This window comes from Monocercomonoides exilis, assembly GCF_001643675.1.
Source record: "Monocercomonoides exilis strain PA203 chromosome Unknown scaffold56-565389, whole genome shotgun sequence".
Lineage (NCBI taxonomy): Eukaryota > Preaxostyla > Oxymonadida > Polymastigidae > Monocercomonoides > Monocercomonoides exilis.
The window spans coordinates 379,891-400,898 of NW_027150601.1; the positions used below are offsets into that span (position 1 = coordinate 379,891).

The following is a 21,008-nucleotide window of genomic DNA, read 5'->3' on the forward strand; positions in this document are numbered from 1 at the left end:
TTTATTTGTTTTGTTTTTCACATTTTCTGAGCTTATATATTGTAGTTTGCTAAAAATATTAAAAATTACAGAGTAAAAAATGAAGATAAAGTACCTTGCATTTATTTTTCTCTGTTTAACGTAGAGATTCATGAAAAATAACAAAAATTGTCGGTGACAAAAATTGATTTGGGAGTGTTTATCTTTTTAGAATTATTTCTTCTCTTTTTGAAAGCAATTCAACGAAGGATATAAAAAATGTTCGACATAAGTGATTGTGGCAAATCAATTTTCAAGATGCAAAAAGCAAATTTCCTAACTTTTTCTAAAATTTAAGTTGTCAAGAATTTTCAATAAACTCACAAAAAAAGAAAAATACTTTCAAAGATGTCATCTGTTTCAATACCTTGTAACTCTGAGGGAGAAAGAAATACATAATGAGAAAAAAATAGAATAATCATCATGAATTTACAGCAATCATTCAAAAATTGTTTCAGTGATGTGAAATATCAACACTTTATTTCCTGGTATCATAAGATTTTGCTTTCGTTAATTTAGAAGATAAAGAATGAGTCGTTAGTTGTTCTTGAGTTGAATCAAGTAGGGAAGGATTTAACAAAAAAGCTGAATGTACACTGTCTATTTCACCGCTTCTTTCTGCCTCTCTCATCTTTCTGTACTTATCTCCTTCTCTCAGGCCGTGTTATTGTTCTTTTGCTTGTGCATCTGCTGCTCTGTGACTTTTGTGCACGCGAGGCGCTTCTTCTTCGTCTTCATCGTCTGAACACAGTAAAATTCCTCCTGTTGTTGCTCTTCTAATCCTTTCCTTCTCTTTCTCTTTTTCCCGCTCTGCCTGCTGCTCCTTCTTTTCTCTCTTCTTTTGTTCTCTCAGCTTCTCTTTCTCTCTTTCCTTCTCTTTCTCTTTGTCCTTCTCTCCTTCTCCCTGCTCTCCCTTCTTCGACGAGTGCGAGTGCTCCTTGTGGCGATGATGCTCCTTTTTGTGTTTGTGTTCTCTTTCACCGTCTGCACCGCTGTGCTCACCTGTTCTGTGATGATGATGCTCTTTCGCCTCTCCACTCGCTTGCTTGCTGGACACATTGGACGTTGCCTGTTCAGTTGCCAACAATGCTGCTGCGGCATCAGCAGATGACTGGGTGAGTTCTTGTGCTTGGATGGCTGGAGATGAGTTCACTGACTGTGCCGATGGTGTTCCTGCAATGGCTCTTGTGGATGTGCTGTCAGCAGCCAGCAGAGAAGGAGAAGATGTGTTGGAGGCAGCAAGAGGATTGACTGCAGCAGATACGGTTGAAGATGACGGGGCTGAATACATCTGGGGAGAGGAAGCAGGGAAAGCATTGACTTGAGTAAGATAAGAGGTGTTTGAAGCATCAGATGGGTGTGGAATGGCAGAAGAAGGTGGATTGGAGTAGAGTGTGGCAGATGGCTGGAGAGATGGCACAGATGAGACATCTTGTGGCAGATACGCTTGTTGTTGCTGCTGCTGCTGTTGTTGTTGAATCATTGGCTGTCTCTGCTGTTGCATCGGAATGAAGGCAGGGGAAGCAGACGATGGAGCAGAAGACATCATCGAGGTGTTCATCATCTGCATGTTCTGAATATTCTGCATGTTTTGCATGTTTTGTGTTGATGCTGGGTAGTTCTGTCCAGTTGCAGAGTATGTAGACACAGGGGCAAACGAGGAAGAGGATGCAGAAAGAGAGGCGGATGCTGACAGATCGGGCTGTTGAAGGGAAGCAGTGTTCATTGAGGGTGACTTGGACATTTGCTGTGTGGGATAATGAGACATCTGCTGTGGTACTGCTTGTGAGGACTGAATGTATTGTGGCTGCTGGGGAGTGCTCATTGATGATGATGATGTCAGCTTCGGAGCAGTTGACTGTGGAAAGGAAGAAGATGAGGAAGATGAGGAAGAAGAAGAAGAAGATGATGATGATGATGATGATGAAGATGAAGACGAAGAAGAAGTCTTCGCAGCCTTGTTGAAGCTTCCTGTCATCTGGAACGGGGTAGCATTTGCCGAAAGGGTTGCCAGTTTGTTCTTTGATTTGGGGACGAAAGTAGGAGCAGTGATAGACAGCTCTGTTTTGTGCTGCAGCTTCGACTTTGGAGTGAATGACGGGGCAGATGTGCTGAGTGTGATGGACACAGTGTGGGCGAGACCGATGTTGGCTGTTGTGGTCGACGTGAGGGTGGGGAGAGGAGCTGTGCTGTGCAACGAGGCATCAGCTGGCAATGTAAGTGAAGATGAAGATGGTGTTGTTGTTGTTGTTGTTGTTGTTGTGAATGGCGCTGCCACTGTTGTTGTTGATGATGATGATGATGATGCAGTTGAGGGAGCAGCCATTGAAGTAGGAACAGATGTCTGTAGCGCTGCCTGTGAAGGCATACCAGAAACACCATAAGCTCCTGGTGTGGACAGAAGCGAGGCAGATGCAGCAGGTGGAGATATAACAGGAGAAGGCGTGGAAAAAGGAGGCTGTGCTGCATTCATCGCATTCTGAGGCAAGTTCAGCATTCCAGGCATCGGTGCTTGAGCAGGATACGCTGGATATGCAAGGACAGAAGAAGCAGGGGCAGAAGTAGAAGAGGCAGAGGAAACAGAAGAAGAGGAAGGAGAAGGTGAAACAGACGAAGGATGCTGTGCAGACGAACCTCCGGGAACTGTGTATGACAGCACCTGCTGGCGAGGAAGCTGTTGTGGCAGCTGGGAAGAATAGTGGAGTGCACCTGGATATACGATTTGTTCAGATGCAAGAGGAGGTGGCAAGAGCCCAGGTGACTGCGACATTGTATTCTGTTTGCGGGGCATCTTTTGTGAATACTGCTGCTGCTGCTGCTGTTGTTGTGGTTGATAATCTGAGCGATAGTACTTCTGCTGCATGGCTGATGGTGGCATCTGGCCGAGCAGCGAGTCTCCACCGTGTGAGGGCACACCTGTGAGTGGCTGGACACCGGCAGAGTGGTAGCTCTGCTGCTGGTTCTGCTGCAAGTAGAGTGCAGGAGACGGAGATGGCGAATGGGCAGACTGCTGTCCGCCAGCCATCCCGTTTGTGTTTGTTGCTGGGAGTGTCAATGAGCCAGTCGCAGGAGACAAGAGGGGCTTGGGAGAGTAGTGTCCGTTGATGAGCATCGGATCGGTGGAGATCATCGGCTGGTTGGGCGGCTGTGAGAGCAGATGCGCAGAAGGAGTGGTGGGAGAGGAAGATGCAGGGGAAGGTGTTGGCGATGACGTGTGAGATGAAAGAGAGGCTGAGGAAACAGAAGGGGAATGAGATGGCTGGAACGAGCTGGCAGGAGAAGGGGCAGGATACAGCGGCGCCGATGCTGATGCCGATGCATTCGACACAAGTGTGGACATTGGAGAAGGCGAAGCATTCATCCCTGTGTCTGCTGCTCCGTTCTCGCCAGCGTGCTCGTCGCGGCTTTTCTCTTTGCCGTTCGCTGCCCGTTTGTTGGGCTTTCTGCGCTGGTCGTTCTGCTCAGCCACAGCTGACTCAGAAGACTCTGGGTTTTCTTCTGCTTGCGCTTTGTTTTCCTTATTTTCTCTGTTTTCTTTGTTTTCTTTGTTGAGCTTCTTCTTCTTCTCTTCCTCTTCTTTCTTCTGCTTCTTCTTCTTTGCGAACGGCGTCTCCTCTTTCGACTGGCTAACATCGCCATGTACAATTGTCTTCTCTGGAAGAGGCTTCGACGACTTCATCTCCGCTGAGAAAGTTTCTCCGTTCGTCGAAATGGTAAACGTGAACGTCTTTTGCGCAGATGACGAAGAAGATGCTGATGAACTTTTGTCACTTGGACTTCCGACAGGCGAACCTGAAGGAGATGGTGATGGAGACGGGGTGTATGTCATTGGCGATTGTTTCTGGTTCTGTTGCTGTCTCTGCTGCCCAGATGGACGGCGGAGTATGTCGATTTTCCCTTTTCCCATCCTGTCTTGCTTTGATTGTTGCCTTCTTTGTTCAGTTTGATGAGCTGAAGAATAAAGCTCTTCCTCATTAAAATCCATTTCTTTTATTTGACCTCGATCTTCAGCAACAAAACGATTATGCGTAACTTCTCTTTGAATTTCATTAGCAATTTTATCAGCTGTTTTTATATCATCCCGTGTTACAGTTTCTGGGATAAGAGGAGCATACAATTTTTCATCGTATGTTGTTTTTAATGCAAAACGTTCTTCATTAACTTTAAACTGATCCCAAGAAAGTTCAGCTTTGTTTTGCAAAGATCCATATTTTTTGTCAAGTGATGCAGCATCTGTTGTTGAAAAGAATGAAACAAGCTCGCGCTCACCAAATTTATCACCACGACCATCCGTCAACTCAGTATCGGTAAATGCTTTCTTTTTTGAATTTGGAGGGACAAGGCTTACAGAAGAAAACACAAGTTGGCCAACATCTGCTTTTTTAAATTTTTTCTTTGTGACAGGCTGGCCTAATGGAGTCTTTGAAATATCTGTAACCATTGCCAGCTCATATTCATCAGAATTCTTTTGTGCATTTGCCTTAAATACGCCAATGTATTTGGTTCCGTTCAATAGCCTTAACTCAACAATTTGACCTGCCATCAATCGCTGAGCAAAATAAAAACGATCGTTTAACGATGTATCCTCCAAAGGCTCCAATCCCCTGATAAAAAATGAAGAATTTCATATAAAACAAGAAAATATTTAATTTAATACAACCTTGGTGACGGGCTTGATGACGGATGGCTCATAATATAGATCTTGCACCAATTGCAATCGATCAATTACCCAATACATTTTTCACAAATGTCTGAACTTGATTTTTCAATTGCGAATAGCTTCGAAGAAATACGGCAAAACCTGGGTTTGCCATCATCCATGCAAACCTCAGTTCAACCAGCACCCCTTCAAGCTCAGTCTTATTCTTCATTCCCTTTTTCTCGTCAGGAACCATCAACATCTTCATTAACTTCAACCCTACGTGATTCATCATTCTCACGTTCTCGTATCGATGTTTGATCAAATTTTTAAAATTTATGCTTTCTATTTAGTGGAATTTGATGATGTTTATCTTTTTGTTATTTTTAAGAATGAGCAATCAGTTCGAAATTCTCAGAGAGACGTTCAACTTAGAAAGCAAACAAAGCAGCTATTTTCTGATTTAGCAATGGAATCTCTACAAAAACAAGTTTCAAGCATTGACAGTTCTGTTATTGAACTTGAAAAAAAGCTGAATTCTCAAGGTATTGAACTAAACACTCGGCTATATACTTGCCAAAAAGAAATAATGAAAATTTCAGACATTCAAAAGAAAGGAGAAGACTTGTTCACAACATCTTTTCAACTTAATGAAGAGAAAAAAGATTTACTGAAAGAGTTACAAGAGACAAAATTGAGACTTGAACAAAAAACAAACGAACTTCATGAATTGAGTCAGAGAATATCATTGCTTACCGATAAAGTGAATGGATCAGAACGTAAGATGGTGGTATTGGGAAATTTAATAGAAACAACTGTGTCAGATGGCAGTGAGCGCTTTGAAAGATTACTTGTTTTGGAACGAAATGCCAAAGGAATAGAAGTTGATGTTGGGTTGCTAATGACAAAAGTGAAAGAAATGGAAAAAAGAGAACAAGAAAATGAGAAAGCAAGAAAGGTTGAGTGGAGTTCATGGAAAAAGGAGATTGCCAAATGGTTGGAGAAAGAGAAAGAGGAGAAAATAGAAATGGCAAGACTAACATATGAAGAAACAGCGGTTGAAAAAGAGGCAGAACGAAGAGAAAGAGACGAAGCACAGAAGAAGAAAGACGACGAGCTGATGCGATTGATCAAGCAGCTGTATGAGGAGAACAAAGCGATGAGAGCGCAGATGAATGCGTGCGAGGAGATGTGCAAAGGAACGAAAGACCGCTTTGAAGGGATAGGGAAAATGACAGATTCTGTGTATGAAGACATGGCAGAGATAAGAGAAATGGCAGAAGAAGAGAACAAGAGGAGGAGAGAAGAGGAAGAGCGGGTGAAGGAGGAGAAGGAAAAGAGAAGAGCAGAGAAAGAGAAGATCAAAGCATACAGAAGGAAGAAGAAAGAGGAAGACGAAAAAAGACGAATGGACGAAATCCAGAAAATCATTGACGAATCAAAGAGAGACAGTGAGAAGACGCAGAAGCGGCGAGACGAGCAGCAGAAGGAGCAGCTGAGAGAGGTGGAGGCCGACTGCAAGAATCAGATACAGCGCCTGGCAGCAGAAGTCGAAAGAGCACAGGGAAACGCTGCTGAGTCGCTGCATCTGTCGCAGACGGCAAGTGACAAAGTGGAAAATGTGGTTAGCTCGTTCAAGAGACACGAGGAGAATGAAGCGAAAAGAATGGAACGAGAAGACAGAAGGAAAGAAGAGGCTGAGCGGGCAGCAGAAGAGAAGAGAAGGAGAAAGAGAGAGAAAGAAGAAAGGCTGAATGAAGAGAAAGAAAGAGCAGAACGAGAAAAGAGCAAGCGGCGCCTGGAGAAGGAACGAGAGCGCGAACGTGAGAGAGCGAAAGCGAAAGAGAGAGAAACAGAGAAAGACGAGCAGAACGCCCGCGAAATCATGCGGCAGAACGACAGGCTGCGCATTTTGAGTGACATTGTGACGTGTGCCCTGCCTCTTTTGGGATTGGAAATGGTGTCTCAAATACAATCTCTGCCTCAGCCACCACAGCATTCTCAGCAGCAGCTGGTGCAAAAGGGAGCATTCTCTCTCAATTCCAGCATCTCTACTTCGTCTCTGACTCCTCTTTCTTCTTCCTCCTCTTCTTCCTCCTCCTCTTCTGCTGTTGGTAGCAGTAGTGCTTCTGTGTCATCTTCACCTCCTTCTGCTCAAACTGGCTCTCCTGTTTCCTTGTCAGGCTCTTCAAAGGCCAGGAAAGTTCCTCCGCTTTCTCTTTCATCAGCCACCCCGTCTTCCGCTGCTGGTTCCATCTCTTCCTCTGTGAATGCGAACTATGGCTCCTTGTATGCTTCTTCATTTGCCTCTCCTCGTGCCCTCCTTTCAGTGACTAACAAATCAGGTGACATTCAAGTCCGCTTCCGCCAGTCTGTGCCCTTGTGGACACTGGAAATTGACCAGCTGAAACAGATTCTCTTCAGACAGCCGTCTTCTTCTGCTTCTGCTTCTTCTGCTTCTTTGATGACAAACATTGTGTCGCCTCGCTATCCAAACATGGAGGCATCTGTCAATCATGATGACACATTCGCCAACACTCAGATCACTTCAGCTTCTTCTTCACTGACGAATTTGCTTAACACTCCAACATCATCTTCTTCCTCATCCTCTTCCTCTTCTTCTTTGCCTTTATCATCTGCCTCTGCCATGAGCTCGTCTGCTCCTTCTCCAAGATACCCTCCTCATTCATCAGAGCCGCAGCTGTCTCTTCCTGCCCTCTTTTCGCAGATTCAGCTGGCAATGCGGATGGTGCGTGATCTGTCGGGAATTGTGGAAGCGAACGGGAAAAGCGTAAATCAGATGAAAGTGAAGGTGGATGGGAACAGAGGCAGCACAGAACAGCTGATGCAGCGGATGGAGAAGACTGAGGGGGTTGTGAGGGAGCTGGAGAGGAGGGTGAATGGATGCGAAGTGAATGCAGAAGAGGAGAAGAGGAAGAATTCGGAAGAAAGAGAGAAGAGAAGGAGGGAGAACGAGAGAGACGCGGCTGAGCAGAGGAAGGAGAAAGAAGACGCAGAAAACAAAAATGCTTTTGCGATGGAAAGAGCAAAGCAAAGTTGCAGTTCAACAACTTCAACTTCTGCAGGTGAAGAGAAAGACAGTGAAAGAGAAAGAAGAGAGAAAGAAGAGAAAGAAGAGAGAGAAGAGAGAGAAAAGGAGTTTATCAAGCAGATTGTGGCAAAGAACATAAGCGAGGCGATGTTGTCTGAACAGGCGATGCTGCAGGAGCTGCTGAGTGAGATGAAGAAGGAAAGAGAAGCCAACGCTGCATTGTCAGAGCAGATGAAGGAAAGCTCGAAAAACAGCAAGCAGAACGGTTCTTCTTCTGCTTCTGCTTCTGCGTCTTCTTCTTCTTCAGATAGCAAAGCATCAGGCAACAATGAAGAAGGAGCAGATTCTGAAGACAGCTGCGTGCCAAGTGAGTCTTTTGCGAAGCGTGTGAATATAGTGCTTCTGGAGCTGATCCAGCTGTTTATGTTCAACATCTTTGTAGACCACGAGCCAGAGGAGGAGGACGGCGAAGAAGGCGACGGCGGAAGCGGCAGCGGCAGTGGCAATGCTGCTGAACAGAACAGCTCAGCCCCGCCGATCGACCATCTGAGCAACGATGTGGTGAATGTGTCGCGCGATCTGAGTGAGAGCATCCTCGTCACACTCGCCAACATCACCAAGCACTGCGAGGAAAGCATCTCTTCTGCGTCGGCATCCCTTCAGAGCAGGCAGAAGCAGACAGAAGCGACTGTCAAAGAGGAAGTGAAGCAGATGAAGGCAGCAATAGAAACAGTGCAGAACTATGTGGAGTGGAGTTGCAAAGGGCGGCATTCGAAGTCTGCTTCGACGACTTCGTTGAATTCGCCGCACAGCTCGCCTCATCTGCACCGCTCGGCCTCTTCGCTGACACCAGCAATGTCCCTCCATTCGTCTTCTCCTGTGCCTGAATCACCAAAAATACAACACTCGCCGTCTGCTTCTGCTTCTTCTAGAGATATACGCAGAAACGAGACTTCGTCTTCCTCTTCTTCATCCTCTTCCTCTTCCTCTTCCTCTTCCTCTTCTTCATCTGCATCTGCATCTTCTTCTCCTTCTTCCCCCTTGGCATCGCCCACACTTCACAAGCACTCCCACAGCCGCTCCAGTTCGAAGTCTCAGCCGATTCATTCATCGCCTTCATTCTCATCACCCGAAAGCTCACCTCATCGGCATCATCACCATCACCACCACCACACCTCCTCCCAATCATCATCTCAGGTCTCGTTTACTCCACTGCCTCAGCTGTCTCCTGCTTTGTCTTCTTCGAATTCCTCTTCTTCTTCTTCTTCGTCTTCGTCTTCCTCACTATCTTCCTTGCCTTCTGCTTCATCGAACGCTCAACTGGCATCTCCAATCACTTCAGCTCCTACCATCGTTGCATCTAATCCTTCTTCTTCTTCCTCTTCTTCTTCTTCCTCTTCTTCTTCTTCCTCTTCTTCTTTAAACAGCACCAAATCATCTTCTGCATCTGGCCATTTGACACTGTTAGAAGAGGACAAACAGGACGGATGCGAAATTGAGTCTATTCATGTTTCTATTTCAGACAATTCTGTGCAATATCCTTCAGTGGAATCAACAATGGTCGAGCTGATTGAACCAGAAAAGGAAAAGGAAAATGACAAAGAAAATGAGAAGGAAGAGGAAAAAGAAAAAGAAAATGATGAAGTGGTCAGAGCAGTGAAAGGGAAAAGGGAAGGGCAAAGAAGCACTGAAGATGAAGAGACTCAAAACAAAACAGGAAAAGAAAGTGAAAACACGAAAAATACTAAAAATGAAGCTAATGGTAACCAAGAAAATGAGCAAGAGAAAGAAATGGACAAATACGAGGAGACAGAAGTTATGTCGTTCCACAACCAATTTGACACAGAAAAGGAGGCGACTGCCTCGCAAAGCCAGCTGTTTCCGCTGATTCCCTCGGAAATGCAGCAAAATTCGCAATTGAATGTGAAACAAAGCGAGAATTCAGATGAGCGGACAACAAAACAGTCTGAAGAAATGCAATCAAATGAGTTGGATCAAAACAAAGCAAAAGAGGAAAACAAAACAGGAGCGCATAAAAGGAGTGATGATGAAAGAGGCAGAAAACTGAATATGGACGATGATGAGGATCTGTTTTTGGAGTGGAAAGGCAGCGACGATGGGACAGAAACAAAGAAAGCGAAGAAAGATAGCGGGAAAGCACAAGATCAAGAGGAGGAAGAAGAAGAGGAAGAGGAAGAGGAGGAAGAAGAAGATGTGGAAGAAGAGGAAGAGACAGAAAACGAAGTGAAACCTTTTTCTTTGGACAAAAATGATGCTCAAAGTGAAACACATCAACAGCCATCTTTAAATCCATGCGCTTCTTCGACAGTTTTGATGTCTCGCAAAAAGCCAGATGCTGAAGTTGATTCATCACAAGCACAACAACAACAACAACAACAACAGCCTCCATCCACTCCAACCTCAACTTCTGCCACAGTCTTCCCTCCACCTCCTCCTCCTTCTCATTCATCGTCATCTCCTTCTGGAAACCACACAACATTATCTACACCTCAAACTGATAATAACACTTCATCATCATCATCTTCTTCTTCTTCTTCTTCCACATCACCCTCTCAACCTTCAACATCCACCACTGGTTCTTCTCTTCCTCCATCACATCCATTCAATCTCGCAGTCGGACAAGCCTCGTCTCCTTCATCCTCAGCTGCTCTTCCTTCAAACACATCAGCCCAGCCAAATCGCCAAATGGCTGCTTCTGCCAAGCCACAGGCATCCAAACTGGCAAAGCCATCTTCTCAGTCTTCGATGGCATCAGATGCAAATGATTCAGCAACAGCAACAACAGCTACACCAGTTACTCCAAGAGCTTCTTCATTCTCATCCTCATCATCCTCCTCATCAAACTCAGCCCCAGTCAACGCACACACCCCAATCCCCACCCCTTCAACCACACCTCTTCCTCCCGCACACTCTCCTTCTCCTTCTCACTCCCCCTCTCAGTCAGTCCAGCCAACCTCACAAACACCCCAGCCAGCAACGACTCCTGTGAATGCGCCGCTGAGTCTGGAGGAAGTGGCAGCTGTGTACCAGCACCAGATCGACCTGCTGCATCAGGAGCAGCAGAAAGTGCGGCAGAAAGTGGAGAGCGAAGAGCTCGAGGCAGAGCAGCAGAAGCAGCTTCTGGCGTACGAGCAGCAGCTCATCCAGCAGCAGTACCAGGTCTACCACCAGTTCCAGCAGTACCAGCGGCAGGTGCTCGCACAGAGCCAGGCTGCGATGCTCGCCTCGCCAAGAAACACGCAGCAGGCGATGCATCGTCAGCAGCAGCAGCAGATACAGCAACAACAACAGCAGCAGCAACAAACACAACATCAGCCTCATTATGAGCAGCCCCACCACCATCACCGCAATTCTTCCTCGGGCATCCAGCAGTCAGGGTCGCTTTCTGCTCGGTCAACAGGAGCTGCGTCCACCACTCCGCGCGCACTCTCTCATGGATCTCCTGCGTTTTCTTCTCGTCGTTCTCACGATCGGGATTCTCGCCATTCCCACTCAACAAGATCAAGTTCTGGTTCTTACCTGAAAAAAGGTTGAAGCTGAAATCGAAAATCATATTTTATTGTTTCATTATTGATATTGTTCATTTGGGGGTTGTAAGAAAGGAATAATATTCTGCAGTTAAATATTTGTCGAATTTTAATTATGTGGATTCTGTGCCCTTAATTTAGATTTATTTTTTCTTAAAATTAATAATTAATTTTTTTTCGTAAAGAAGCTTGATCTTTGATTTTCAATCATGCCAAAGCACGAAAAATCTCAAGAAAGATATCAAATAGAAGAAAAGCCAGATGAAAAAGAATTGAAAGCAAGAGAAGTACTTTCCACGTTTTCAAACAAATTTTCTTTTGGAAGGGTAACCATCAAAAATGTCGGAGCGCTTAGAGTTTTAAATTCAACATGCCTTCCTGTTCATTATCGAAATTGGTTTTATGATGGTATTTTCGACAGAGAAGAAAAATATGCAAGAATTGGTTTGTTAATAACTTTTCTTACAAACAAATTTTAATTACAAAACGTATTTATTTCAAACATTTTCAAACACGATGATTTGAAAAAAATAAGTTTCATTCAATGATATTCTTGTTGGTGGTGTTGTCTTCAATAAAGATGATGTTTCATCTTATTACATAATGTCATTTTCTGTTTTGAAGCAATTTAGGCGTTGTAAAATTGGTTTGACTGAATTCCATTTGTATTTATTTCACTTTTTTGCTTCTATCATAAAACTTTAAATTATAATTCAAAGGAACATATCTGATGAATTACGTTCTCAATGTTGCAAAGGACGATCCAGCAATTAAACGAATTCATTTGAATGTTCATGTAATAAATAAATCTGCAATTGATTTTTACATGAATGCATTTGGGTTCGTTCAAAAGAAGCGAATTGAAAAGTATTATAAAACTCTTAAACCATCATCATGCTATGAACTGGAGAAAGAAATTACTCATTAAGCACATTTCATTTAATGAATTAATATGTATCAAGAAGTGATTTCTTTTTCTTTTTCTTTTTTTTTTTTTGAACATTGATTATTGTAGAAGATAAAAATAATCGAGAAATTCTGATTGCATTGAAAATGCAACAAAACATCGTGGCAACAAAGAAAAAATGAGAAGAAAAAAGAGTTGAATACAACGCTGTTATACATCTGGAGCAATAAAGTTATTCAAAGTTAAGTTTTGACGAGGATAGACACGTAATAGAATGAACAATAATTGCTCTTGGTATATGTAAGAAAGAATAAGTGCTAATTTATAAAAATTAAAAAGCAAGAAAGAAACACGACATTGAGAAGATGCGTAAGATGTGAATTGACACAATAAAAATAAAGAAAAAAAAAACTTTTATATGACTTAATGAAAAAAAGAGTTTAGAGGTCATACAAATCCAGATGATAAACAACTTTCAGAGAACGGAGATAAAATCAATAGAAGTGCACAAAATAAAAGGAAGAAAAATTGATGTGAATTGAGATTCAAAAAAACAGCTCATCATACAGAGAAACCTGCACAGAACATACAAAGAAAAACGGAAAGAAAACGTGGGGTGAATTTATGAAATTTCCCAATTGAGCATATTGCCAATGAAAAAACAACGTCACTGTATCCTTCGGTTATGTAAGTGTAAAGGTGAAAAATAAAAAGAAATCAAAGAACAGAACAGAACAGAAAGAAAAAAAGAACAAGAAGTTGCGAAAATGCTTTAGACCACTGAAAAAAACAATAAATTAACATTCAAAAAAAAAGGTTAATTACAGAAATAAAAAGAAACTGAATGATAGAAGTGTATGTGCCTCATTCCAAAATTCAACTCATTTCATTTTTTATTTTTTGTAGCTTGAAAAGGAAAATATATAAATAGTTTGACTTTAAAAATCAATTTTCTTCTTTTTCTCCACGTTTTCATTTCCGTTTTATCTATTTGTTGCTTTTTTAACAGGTTCTCAGATCCGAAGAATCTGGATGAGTGTTTCCATTGCAATGGCAATCCACGAAGGATGCTGAGAAGACCAGCTGACAGTGTTGATAGGCTGTGCAGCATGATATGCAAGATATGGCTCTGAAAAAAAAAAAGAAAAGAAATGCAATTGAAATATGAAAGAGATGAAGATTATTAAAAATGAAAGAATAAAATAAACAGAGCGAAAAAAGAAAAGAAAAGAAAAGAGCAATGGATGATCAATGAAATAATTCACGTCTTCAGAAACATTCAACAAAACACTGCCTCGATCCACACCTTTTATTTCTTTGGGGGCAGAGCGAAGATCCCAAATGAATGCGTTGCTATCATCGCTTCCTGAGGCAATGTAGTGAGGTGATGATGGCGCCCAGTCAATTGAATTGGTAGGCTGTGTGTGGCCAGTCAGCTGGAGAAGAGGCAGAGATGGTTGCCTATGGAAATAAATGAGTGAAATGGAGGCGTGTGTTTTTCAACGGGGGAAAAAAAGTGTTATTGAAAATAATAGCAACAACAATAACAATAAAGAAAAAGCGTTAAAAAAAGAAAATGTTGAAAATGCAACATGTTGATTATAAAACAGTAGCTTTCATAATTCTTTAAACTTTCAGTTTCATTCTACAAAGTCAAAAATCAATTTCATAAACTTTCGCACCTTATATCCAATATGACAACAGTTGCAGTATCCAAAATAAGAGTTGCGAGGTAATTTGGCTCAACATGACTCCACTTCACCCTCAACAATGGAGAATATTTTGGTGATTCATAGATGATTGTTGAATGTTCAAGGTTTCTGAATAAACGTTTGCAAACAAAATAATAGGGAAATGAATATTAATAATAATATTGTATGATTCAATGGCACAAGGAGCAATGACAAATTTTAAGTTGAATCGAAAAAAGAAAAGAAAAAGATTTGTTTGAAGAGTTATAAATTATTCACAACAAAAAAGAATAACGACGTTACAAAACTTGAACAATCCATATAGTAAAATTGGCACACCTTAAATCAAATAATCTAACAGAACCATCTGCTCCAACAGTTGTAAATACATGAACTCCTGATGTGAAAGCAATATCGAAAACTTCTTTGTCATGAGCAATTAACTGAGCCATTGCCCTTTCATTCTATAAATTGCATATAACAAAATATTAAATTTTTAAGAATAATGTTGCAAACTTGTATGTCCCAGATTGTGCAAGTGGTATCAATACTTGAAGTTCCAATAATATTTGGATCCGTGAAATTCCAATCGAATGAAGTGAGTGGTGCGTGATGTTCGCTTCCTGGTGTTTGCTAAAAAGAAATGCAACAAAAGAATGAAAAATAGAAAGAAAAGTGAATGAATGATGTTGCATACGCTGTTTAAAACGCATTTGTTAACAACAGATGAACCTTTCAATTCCCAAATTCTAAGGAAATCACCTGTAGTTGCAAATAAATCTGGTTTGTCTGATTGTGTATATGGCATCCACATAACTTTTGTTGGTGGAAATTGATGTTCTACTGTCGTAATTTGTTTGAGTTGTCGAGCGCTTTCATCGAGTTGGATAAGTGTAATGCGATTTGAAAGATTTTCAGTAAATGAAGTGAAGGCAAGTCGATAAGGAAATTCTTTTCTCCAACTCCAATCAACTGAATAGACAGGATGACTGGCAGTAAATGTATAAATCTCTTTCTTTGATGAATCAGAATCTGATTGCTTAGCATCCACTGGAGGAAGACGGGGATCAGCCATTTCTAAAATGAATAAAGAAAAAAGTATAAAAATAAATTTAAAAGATATAAGGAACAGGACTTTTTCAGCAACGAGTTTGATCTATCCCATTGTTTAACAATTATTTGTTTGACTCTCAAATTCTTAATAATTGTAAACAAAAAAATTGATTGATTAAAAAAGTGCGAATGTAAAAAGAGAAGCTTAAGCATTAATTGGTTTTACGAAAAAGAATCGAATCAAACAAAAAATCTGAAATGAGCTATCAAATGAGAAATGAAGAAACATTTTGATGTGTTTGATAGAAAGATAAGAGGTTTGCTGTTTCGTAAAGTGATGCTCCAATCCATGGAATGAGTGAAGTGTTGTGAGGTGCTTGAACTTTTGTAGTGTTTGACGATAGAATAGCGAGGAGATGAAGCCAGCTTATAAGATTTATTTGGGCTTCAGATGAAAGAAATGGTGCTGGAGGTGGATATTGTGTTGGTATGACACAAGACATAACCACTTCAAATATTGAATGGACAACCTTCATCTCTTTGTATCCATACATATTTGCTTTTTGACGTTTCAAAGTTTCATATGCAATTCTTGAAATTGTGTCAATTTGCTTCAAATAGTAATAAATTTTCCCTTCTTCTGCACTTTGAGAAGTCTGCACTGATGAGATTGTTGAAGAGAAACCTGCAGATGCTTTTAAAGGATCTTGTTCGTTTGCTACAGGATTCAGAACAGTTGAACAATTGCTTGAAGTTTCTTCTTGAGGATGTTTTTGACAACCAGAAGTTTTGTTTTGCTCTTTTTCGTTCTTTTCACTTTCTTTTTCTTTTTCTTTTTCCAATGGTAATTTAAGAGCTTCAATGCAATGAAGTACCCCTCGAAAAAGAAGGATAATAATCGTATTAAACATGAAATCGTTGTTCAAATATGAATCTTTGTTATCTCTGTTTGAATCATATTTTTTGTCTGTTTGCCGAGCAATTGGATCATCATTCATTTTTCCCTTTGGATTTTCTTTCTTTTCGTCTTTGATAAAACTTGAGCTTTCATGTCCAGCAGCAAAACATTCATTATGTGAATGAAAAGCTTGCATAAGCTCGAAAACAGCCTGAAGAATTTCCGAAAAAGAAGGGAAAATTGGAGGGAACAAAAGCTGCTGCTGAACAGAAAGTGAGCAAAACGGATAAGGAAGCGGATGGCGAATCATCTCTTCCAATTTCACTTGTTGTGAAATTTTGGATGGCTTTGGAGAGGATGAAGCTGGTGAAGAGGAAGAACGAGCAGACGAACCTGATAATGAAATCTCTGATGAGAAACGAGAAGAGTTCTTGAGTCTTCTGATTCTCATTTCTGATGATTGAATATCAATTTCCTCCTCTTCCTCCTCTTCCTCCTCCTCTTCATCTTCATCTTCATCTGTCTCATCGTCATATTCGTAAGGGTAGTTCTCGTCAAACTTTTTTTCGTTCTTCGCTTTGTCTAATTCTTCACCGGTCAAATAATCATAGCGAGCTTCATTCATTCCTTCGTTCCATTGTTCTCTTTTTCCTTTCTTTCTGTTTTTCTCCTTCTGTTGCATCTGATCTTCATTATCCAGATTTGACTGCTCAAAATAGCCTTCTTCTTTTTCATCCTCTTCCTTCACTGAATAAAGTGTCAGAATGTCTTTCCTTGTCTCTGGCAATTTTGAAGGAGATAGCAAACTTCCGCTATGTTTTGGTTTCTCTCCTGTTTCTTCACTTTCTCTTCCTTCTTTATCAACTGCTTCTTTCACATTATCTATTTTTTTCTTTTCCTCTCTTTCTTTTTCCAACTTTTCCTCTTCCTCCTTCTTCTTCTTCTCTTCTTCTCTTCGCCTGCACTCCAGCTCCTCTTCGCTTTCTCCAACAGACGCAAAAAATGGGTGGCGACGAGCAGCCGATGCTGAAAGGCGATTGACTGGATTGACAGAGAGGCAGAGACGGCACAGATCAGCACAGTCATGGGAAAGTCTTTCCAATGGAGAAAAATCTGGTGAAATGTGGAGTTGACGACTATGAGAGGAAAATGGTTTGGTTTAATTATTTTCGCACAAAAAAATAATGAATGGAGTGTTTTTTTGATGGAATAAGTTTATTTTCAAAATTGAGAGTATATTTGAAGAACGGAAAAAAGGATGTTTTCAGATTACAAAATTATATAAAAATACAAAGAATATAAGAAAATAAGCACACTCAATTAAATCAGCTTCACTGAAACGTAGATAAATCGCATTTAAAGTTTTCGTTTGGGTGATTATCGCAACAAGAGGCAAAAGCAAAAAATGATAATAAATTCAAAGTTTTGTTTAAGTACAATGAATAAACGCATTCGGTTTAAAAAAATAGATAAGTTTTAAAAAAAGATTGTTTAGATTAATATTCTTCTAAATAAGCTAAATATTTGCACACTTTATAGGTTTCAACCATCTGAGTGAATAAAAAGAATAAAAAAATTATTGTGGAAATCAAATAAAAGTTATAATCAATTAGAACTTGAACCTTTCTCCTGGACGAGACGGTGGATAGTCAAAAGGGAAATGCCTAAAGAAACATTAAAAAAGTTAAATAGAACATGAAAATATATGTAAAAATAACCAATTTTCAAGTAATGAACTTCAGTTTAAGAATTGTAATCGAAAAGTTTAAAAATAATTGTAGTTGTTTTCATAAGGTTTGTCTATTATTGAACTCATAATTTTCGCTTTTCATTATTTAATGAAAGTTCTCACAAGCAGCATCATTCATCATCTTTAATGCACACCCAGAAACTACTTTGAAAAGGACAACGCCAAATGAATAGATGTCCTCTTTTCCAGAGACAATTGAGGTCTCCTTCATCACAGCCAGCCTCTTTTTATCTTTCATTCTTTCGCTAACAGTCAAATCACGCTTGTCACGGAAGAGCTCAGGCGCCTAAGTTGTGAAGCAAAGAAAGAATAAAATTAATAAATAAAATTAAGTATCGAAAATAGCGTGGGCGAGAATAATGTTCAAATATGAAGGGAATGCATCAAAACAATTTCTCCGATAGCATTAAAAAAATAATTTTAAAAAAAAAACGAAATTAACACATCATCAATTAAAACATACGCGAATCATTGGTGTTCTAGAAAATTGATTGGTCAAGTAGAATGTGTTTTACGGGAAATGAAGATATAAAGCAATTACATTTATCGGTTGCGATTTGAAAAATCATCATTAGAAAATCGTAACATTCAAATAAAGATTCAAAAATATGATATTAATTCACAAAATACCCAATATTGAGTGTAGCATTCAGCAAGGCTCCGTTGTGTATATCGTGTCTCGCAGTACCATAGTCTGCAACAACAGCCAGCGGCGTCTTTTGTGTGATTGTAAACGGTAGCTGTTTGGGTGCAAAAGGAGGGAGCACAGACGCAACAGGAGGAGAAGGCGATGACTGGGTGAGTGACAGTGATTGTGATGTGGTGTTGGAAGATTGCTGGGGAATTGGCGATATTGTTGGTTTCGCTTCATTTTGTTGTGAAAGTGTTGCTTGAGAAGAAGGGTTGGCAGAAGAGGATGTGAGTGGCTGAAGAACAGAAGAAAAATTATTTGCCAGTTCTGTTGTTGAAGACATAGAAGAAGTTGTGGATGAAAGAGAAGGGGTTAGTTCAGGAGGAAGTGTATTCGGTTGAGGTGGTTCAGTTGCAATCAGAACATTATCAGCTTTTAAATCTCTGAGAAATATTTGGCAAAGCATTAAAAAGTTTTTATACATGTTTTGAATAACAGTTTTCAGATAAAAAAGGACAACGTGAAATTTTTCGTTTATAACAAAAAAACACAAGCCTATGAATCATCCCAGCTGTGTTCATGGCGCATAGGCAGTCCACTGTTAATGTTATGAATCAAAATGTTGATATTTAGTTCATTCAAAAAAATCAGCCATGCAAAGCAAATGCAGCATACAAATCTGAGCGAAGACATGACGAATTATATCCACATTAAGATTTTCAGTTTTTTTCATGAATGTTGTCAGGGTCTGGATCAATAAAGCGAATTTCATCAAAAAAATGATATTTTAAAAAATCGTCTTATAAAAAATGCTTAATAATTAGCAACCTCTCCTTTTATATATTGCATCAAATATCCTCGACACTTAAAACTGTTAACCGTTTGAAAAATTGGAACAGCGTGCGATGTGTACCTGAGTTAAATATTTATTTGTTAATTGACTCGCTAATTCTTATTAAAATTGGTGATCTCAACCTTGGAAGCATCATTCCAGCTCGAACTTCTCGACTAAAATAACTTTTTGAGTATGCTCGATGTGGAGGAATTAGTTTTAAGGCGCATATTTCTGGTGTTTGAGCAGCACGCCCTTCACATACACGAACAAGAAAAACTCTAAATGAGGCAAAAAAATTGTTATATATTTCTAAAATGCACAGTAAATGAAAAAGCACAACTGTCCAAATGATCCATGTCCTATCTCAATTTATTTGGTTTCAAAATGGAAATTTTTAACATAAAATCAAAAATAAAAAATAAACCATACCGAGAAGTTCAAGAATCTATTTTATCAGATGCATTTATTCAAAATAAAAATTAAAACAAATTTCCATGTCGTAATCTTCAACTAAATTTTCAAACAGTCACAGGACCAATATCAAGAAAAAGAATTGAACCACGGCATGGAGAAGAATCTGAACAAAAATATTGATATGCTGTTGCTATACACTCCGGGGTATACCCGGGGTAAGCTTTCAGACTTTGCATTCAATCTTTGTCCCGTTTTAAATGCAATTAATTTTGTAAATATCCCAATATTATTTTTATAAATGACAATGTTTTTTTTCTATCGATGAAAGATTTTTTATGATAATTATTATTTTTGTCTTTCAAAATCGAACTAAATTCTTTGTAATATCAATTGATGAATAATAAAAGACATTAAGACTTTCAAAAATTATTTGCGAATCGAAAATTTTTTGGGTTTATTTGAAATGAAGAAATCTTTGAAAAACTTAAATTCAATTTTTTGGTTTTTCAAATTCTTTGAACATTCAAAATTATTAAAATTGTTTATTTCGGATTCTGTTTGAAGGATATTAATACTAAGTGGTCATTTTTTTAACTAGTGACTATCACAATTATTGTAAGATTGGAATTATTTGAATTTCAATAAACAAAAAACAAACAGCATTACCCTTTTTTTTGTTGTTGCTGTTTTTTTGAAGTAGCAAGATATAACATGGATGTATCAAACCGTTAAATAAAACTGTTTCTTCGTGAAATATATTTGTTTTGATTTTTAGAATATGAATGCTTTTTTTATTTTTTGATCAAAATAATATCTATTTTTTGTTCAGTCGAAAATTTTTTGATTGTTTTATTTTGTAATGAAAATTTTATTGTCAGTTAAATTTGTTTAAATCGTTTGAGTTCAATTATTTTTCTATCCTAATGAACCAAGTTTTCTTTTCACTTAAACTTTTTTCGATTTTAATGGATGAAATGCGAATAAAAAGTTTTAATTCGAATGATCTGACTTTATTCGAACAAACCCCCTTATAATTGAATGAGAGGCAGTTTATTCAAATAAACGTCTGCTTTCTCGAATCAACCATGAAAGATTTGAATAAAAAATTAATAGATATTATAATGGAATTTTTGTTCATGTTTTCGATGTTTTTCATGCGTTATTCACGATTTATAAATAATAAAAACTAGTGATCAAACATTTTTTTCGTGAAAATCAATGAAAAACTTTTTTATGAAGTAATTTAATGAAAATTTTCATGATTCATAAATTTATTTTAATTATTTTTCACATATATAAGAGGTTTTTTGTGGAATTATCATTTTTTACAACTTTGATCATAACATAAATTGGAAATATTTCATGAAAATAAAGATTTCTTCTTCTTTTCACATTGGAATGATTATTTCATGTTGAAAAGGTTATTCGCCAAACTGATTGATAATGTATATTAATAAGTCCTTCTTTATTTTGCACTCATCTTGTTTCACAATCTTTATTTTTTGATTCTGATTTTTAGAAATTATTACCTTAATTTTTCGATTATGATAGTTATTTAACAAAAAAGCCGTT

At 39.1% G+C, this 21,008-nt stretch overlaps 4 protein-coding genes across 4 annotated transcripts; 2 read left to right on the top strand and 2 right to left on the bottom strand.

The window, feature by feature from the left end:
- Positions 1 to 113: 113 nt before the first annotated feature.
- On the bottom strand, positions 114 to 4,745 carry MONOS_9544 (putative ataxin 2/2L). The gene is made up of 2 exons (XM_067880055.1): positions 4,679 to 4,745; positions 114 to 4,622 (listed from the first exon to the last, which is right to left on the bottom strand). The coding sequence occupies exons 1-2, from the start codon at positions 4,708 to 4,710 to the stop codon at positions 683 to 685; spliced, it is 3,972 nt and encodes a 1,323-aa protein (XP_067720130.1). The 5' UTR covers positions 4,711 to 4,745; the 3' UTR covers positions 114 to 682.
- Positions 4,746 to 4,762: 17 nt separating this feature from the next.
- Positions 4,763 to 11,441, top strand: MONOS_9545 (uncharacterized protein). Its single transcript, XM_067880056.1, has 2 exons — positions 4,763 to 4,972; positions 5,049 to 11,441. Exons 1-2 carry the CDS (start codon positions 4,766 to 4,768, stop codon positions 11,262 to 11,264), a joined length of 6,423 nt encoding a protein of 2,140 aa, XP_067720131.1. The 5' UTR covers positions 4,763 to 4,765; the 3' UTR covers positions 11,265 to 11,441.
- Positions 11,392 to 12,575, top strand: MONOS_9546 (putative acetyltransferase, GNAT family protein). The gene is made up of 3 exons (XM_067880057.1): positions 11,392 to 11,701; positions 11,793 to 11,903; positions 11,977 to 12,575. The coding sequence occupies exons 1-3, from the start codon at positions 11,467 to 11,469 to the stop codon at positions 12,183 to 12,185; spliced, it is 555 nt and encodes a 184-aa protein (XP_067720132.1). The 5' UTR covers positions 11,392 to 11,466; the 3' UTR covers positions 12,186 to 12,575.
- Positions 12,576 to 13,177: 602 nt separating this feature from the next.
- Positions 13,178 to 19,176, bottom strand: MONOS_9547 (putative WD40 repeat protein; the record flags this gene model as incomplete). Its single annotated transcript, XM_067880058.1, has 16 exons — positions 13,178 to 13,293; positions 13,471 to 13,625; positions 13,847 to 13,984; positions 14,195 to 14,319; positions 14,372 to 14,488; positions 14,553 to 14,932; positions 15,135 to 15,171; positions 15,196 to 16,942; positions 17,429 to 17,470; positions 17,691 to 17,842; positions 18,020 to 18,035; positions 18,187 to 18,630; positions 18,743 to 18,785; positions 18,863 to 18,935; positions 19,016 to 19,100; positions 19,163 to 19,176. The coding sequence occupies 16 exons, from the start codon at positions 19,174 to 19,176 to the stop codon at positions 13,178 to 13,180; spliced, it is 3,684 nt and encodes a 1,227-aa protein (XP_067720133.1).
- Between the last annotated feature and the right edge of the window lie 1,832 nt (positions 19,177 to 21,008).

Excerpts from the sequence above, each read along its gene's own strand:
- MONOS_9544 (XM_067880055.1), bottom strand. The coding sequence starts at position 4,710 with ATGAGCCATCCGTCATCAAGCCCGTCACCAAG. Across the intron at positions 4,623-4,678 it reads TCATCAAGCCCGTCACCAAG|GGGATTGGAGCCTTTGGAGG; the intron begins GTTGTATTAAAT and ends ATTTTTTATCAG.
- MONOS_9545 (XM_067880056.1), top strand. The coding sequence starts at position 4,766 with ATGTCTGAACTTGATTTTTCAATTGCGAATAGCTTCGAAGAAATACGG. Across the intron at positions 4,973-5,048 it reads TCTCACGTTCTCGTATCGAT|AATGAGCAATCAGTTCGAAA; the intron begins GTTTGATCAAAT and ends GTTATTTTTAAG.
- MONOS_9546 (XM_067880057.1), top strand. The coding sequence starts at position 11,467 with ATGCCAAAGCACGAAAAATCTCAAGAAAGATATCAAATAGAAGAAAAG. Across the intron at positions 11,702-11,792 it reads AGAAAAATATGCAAGAATTG|TTTCATTCAATGATATTCTT; the intron begins GTTTGTTAATAA and ends GAAAAAAATAAG. Across the intron at positions 11,904-11,976 it reads ATTTAGGCGTTGTAAAATTG|GAACATATCTGATGAATTAC; the intron begins GTTTGACTGAAT and ends TATAATTCAAAG.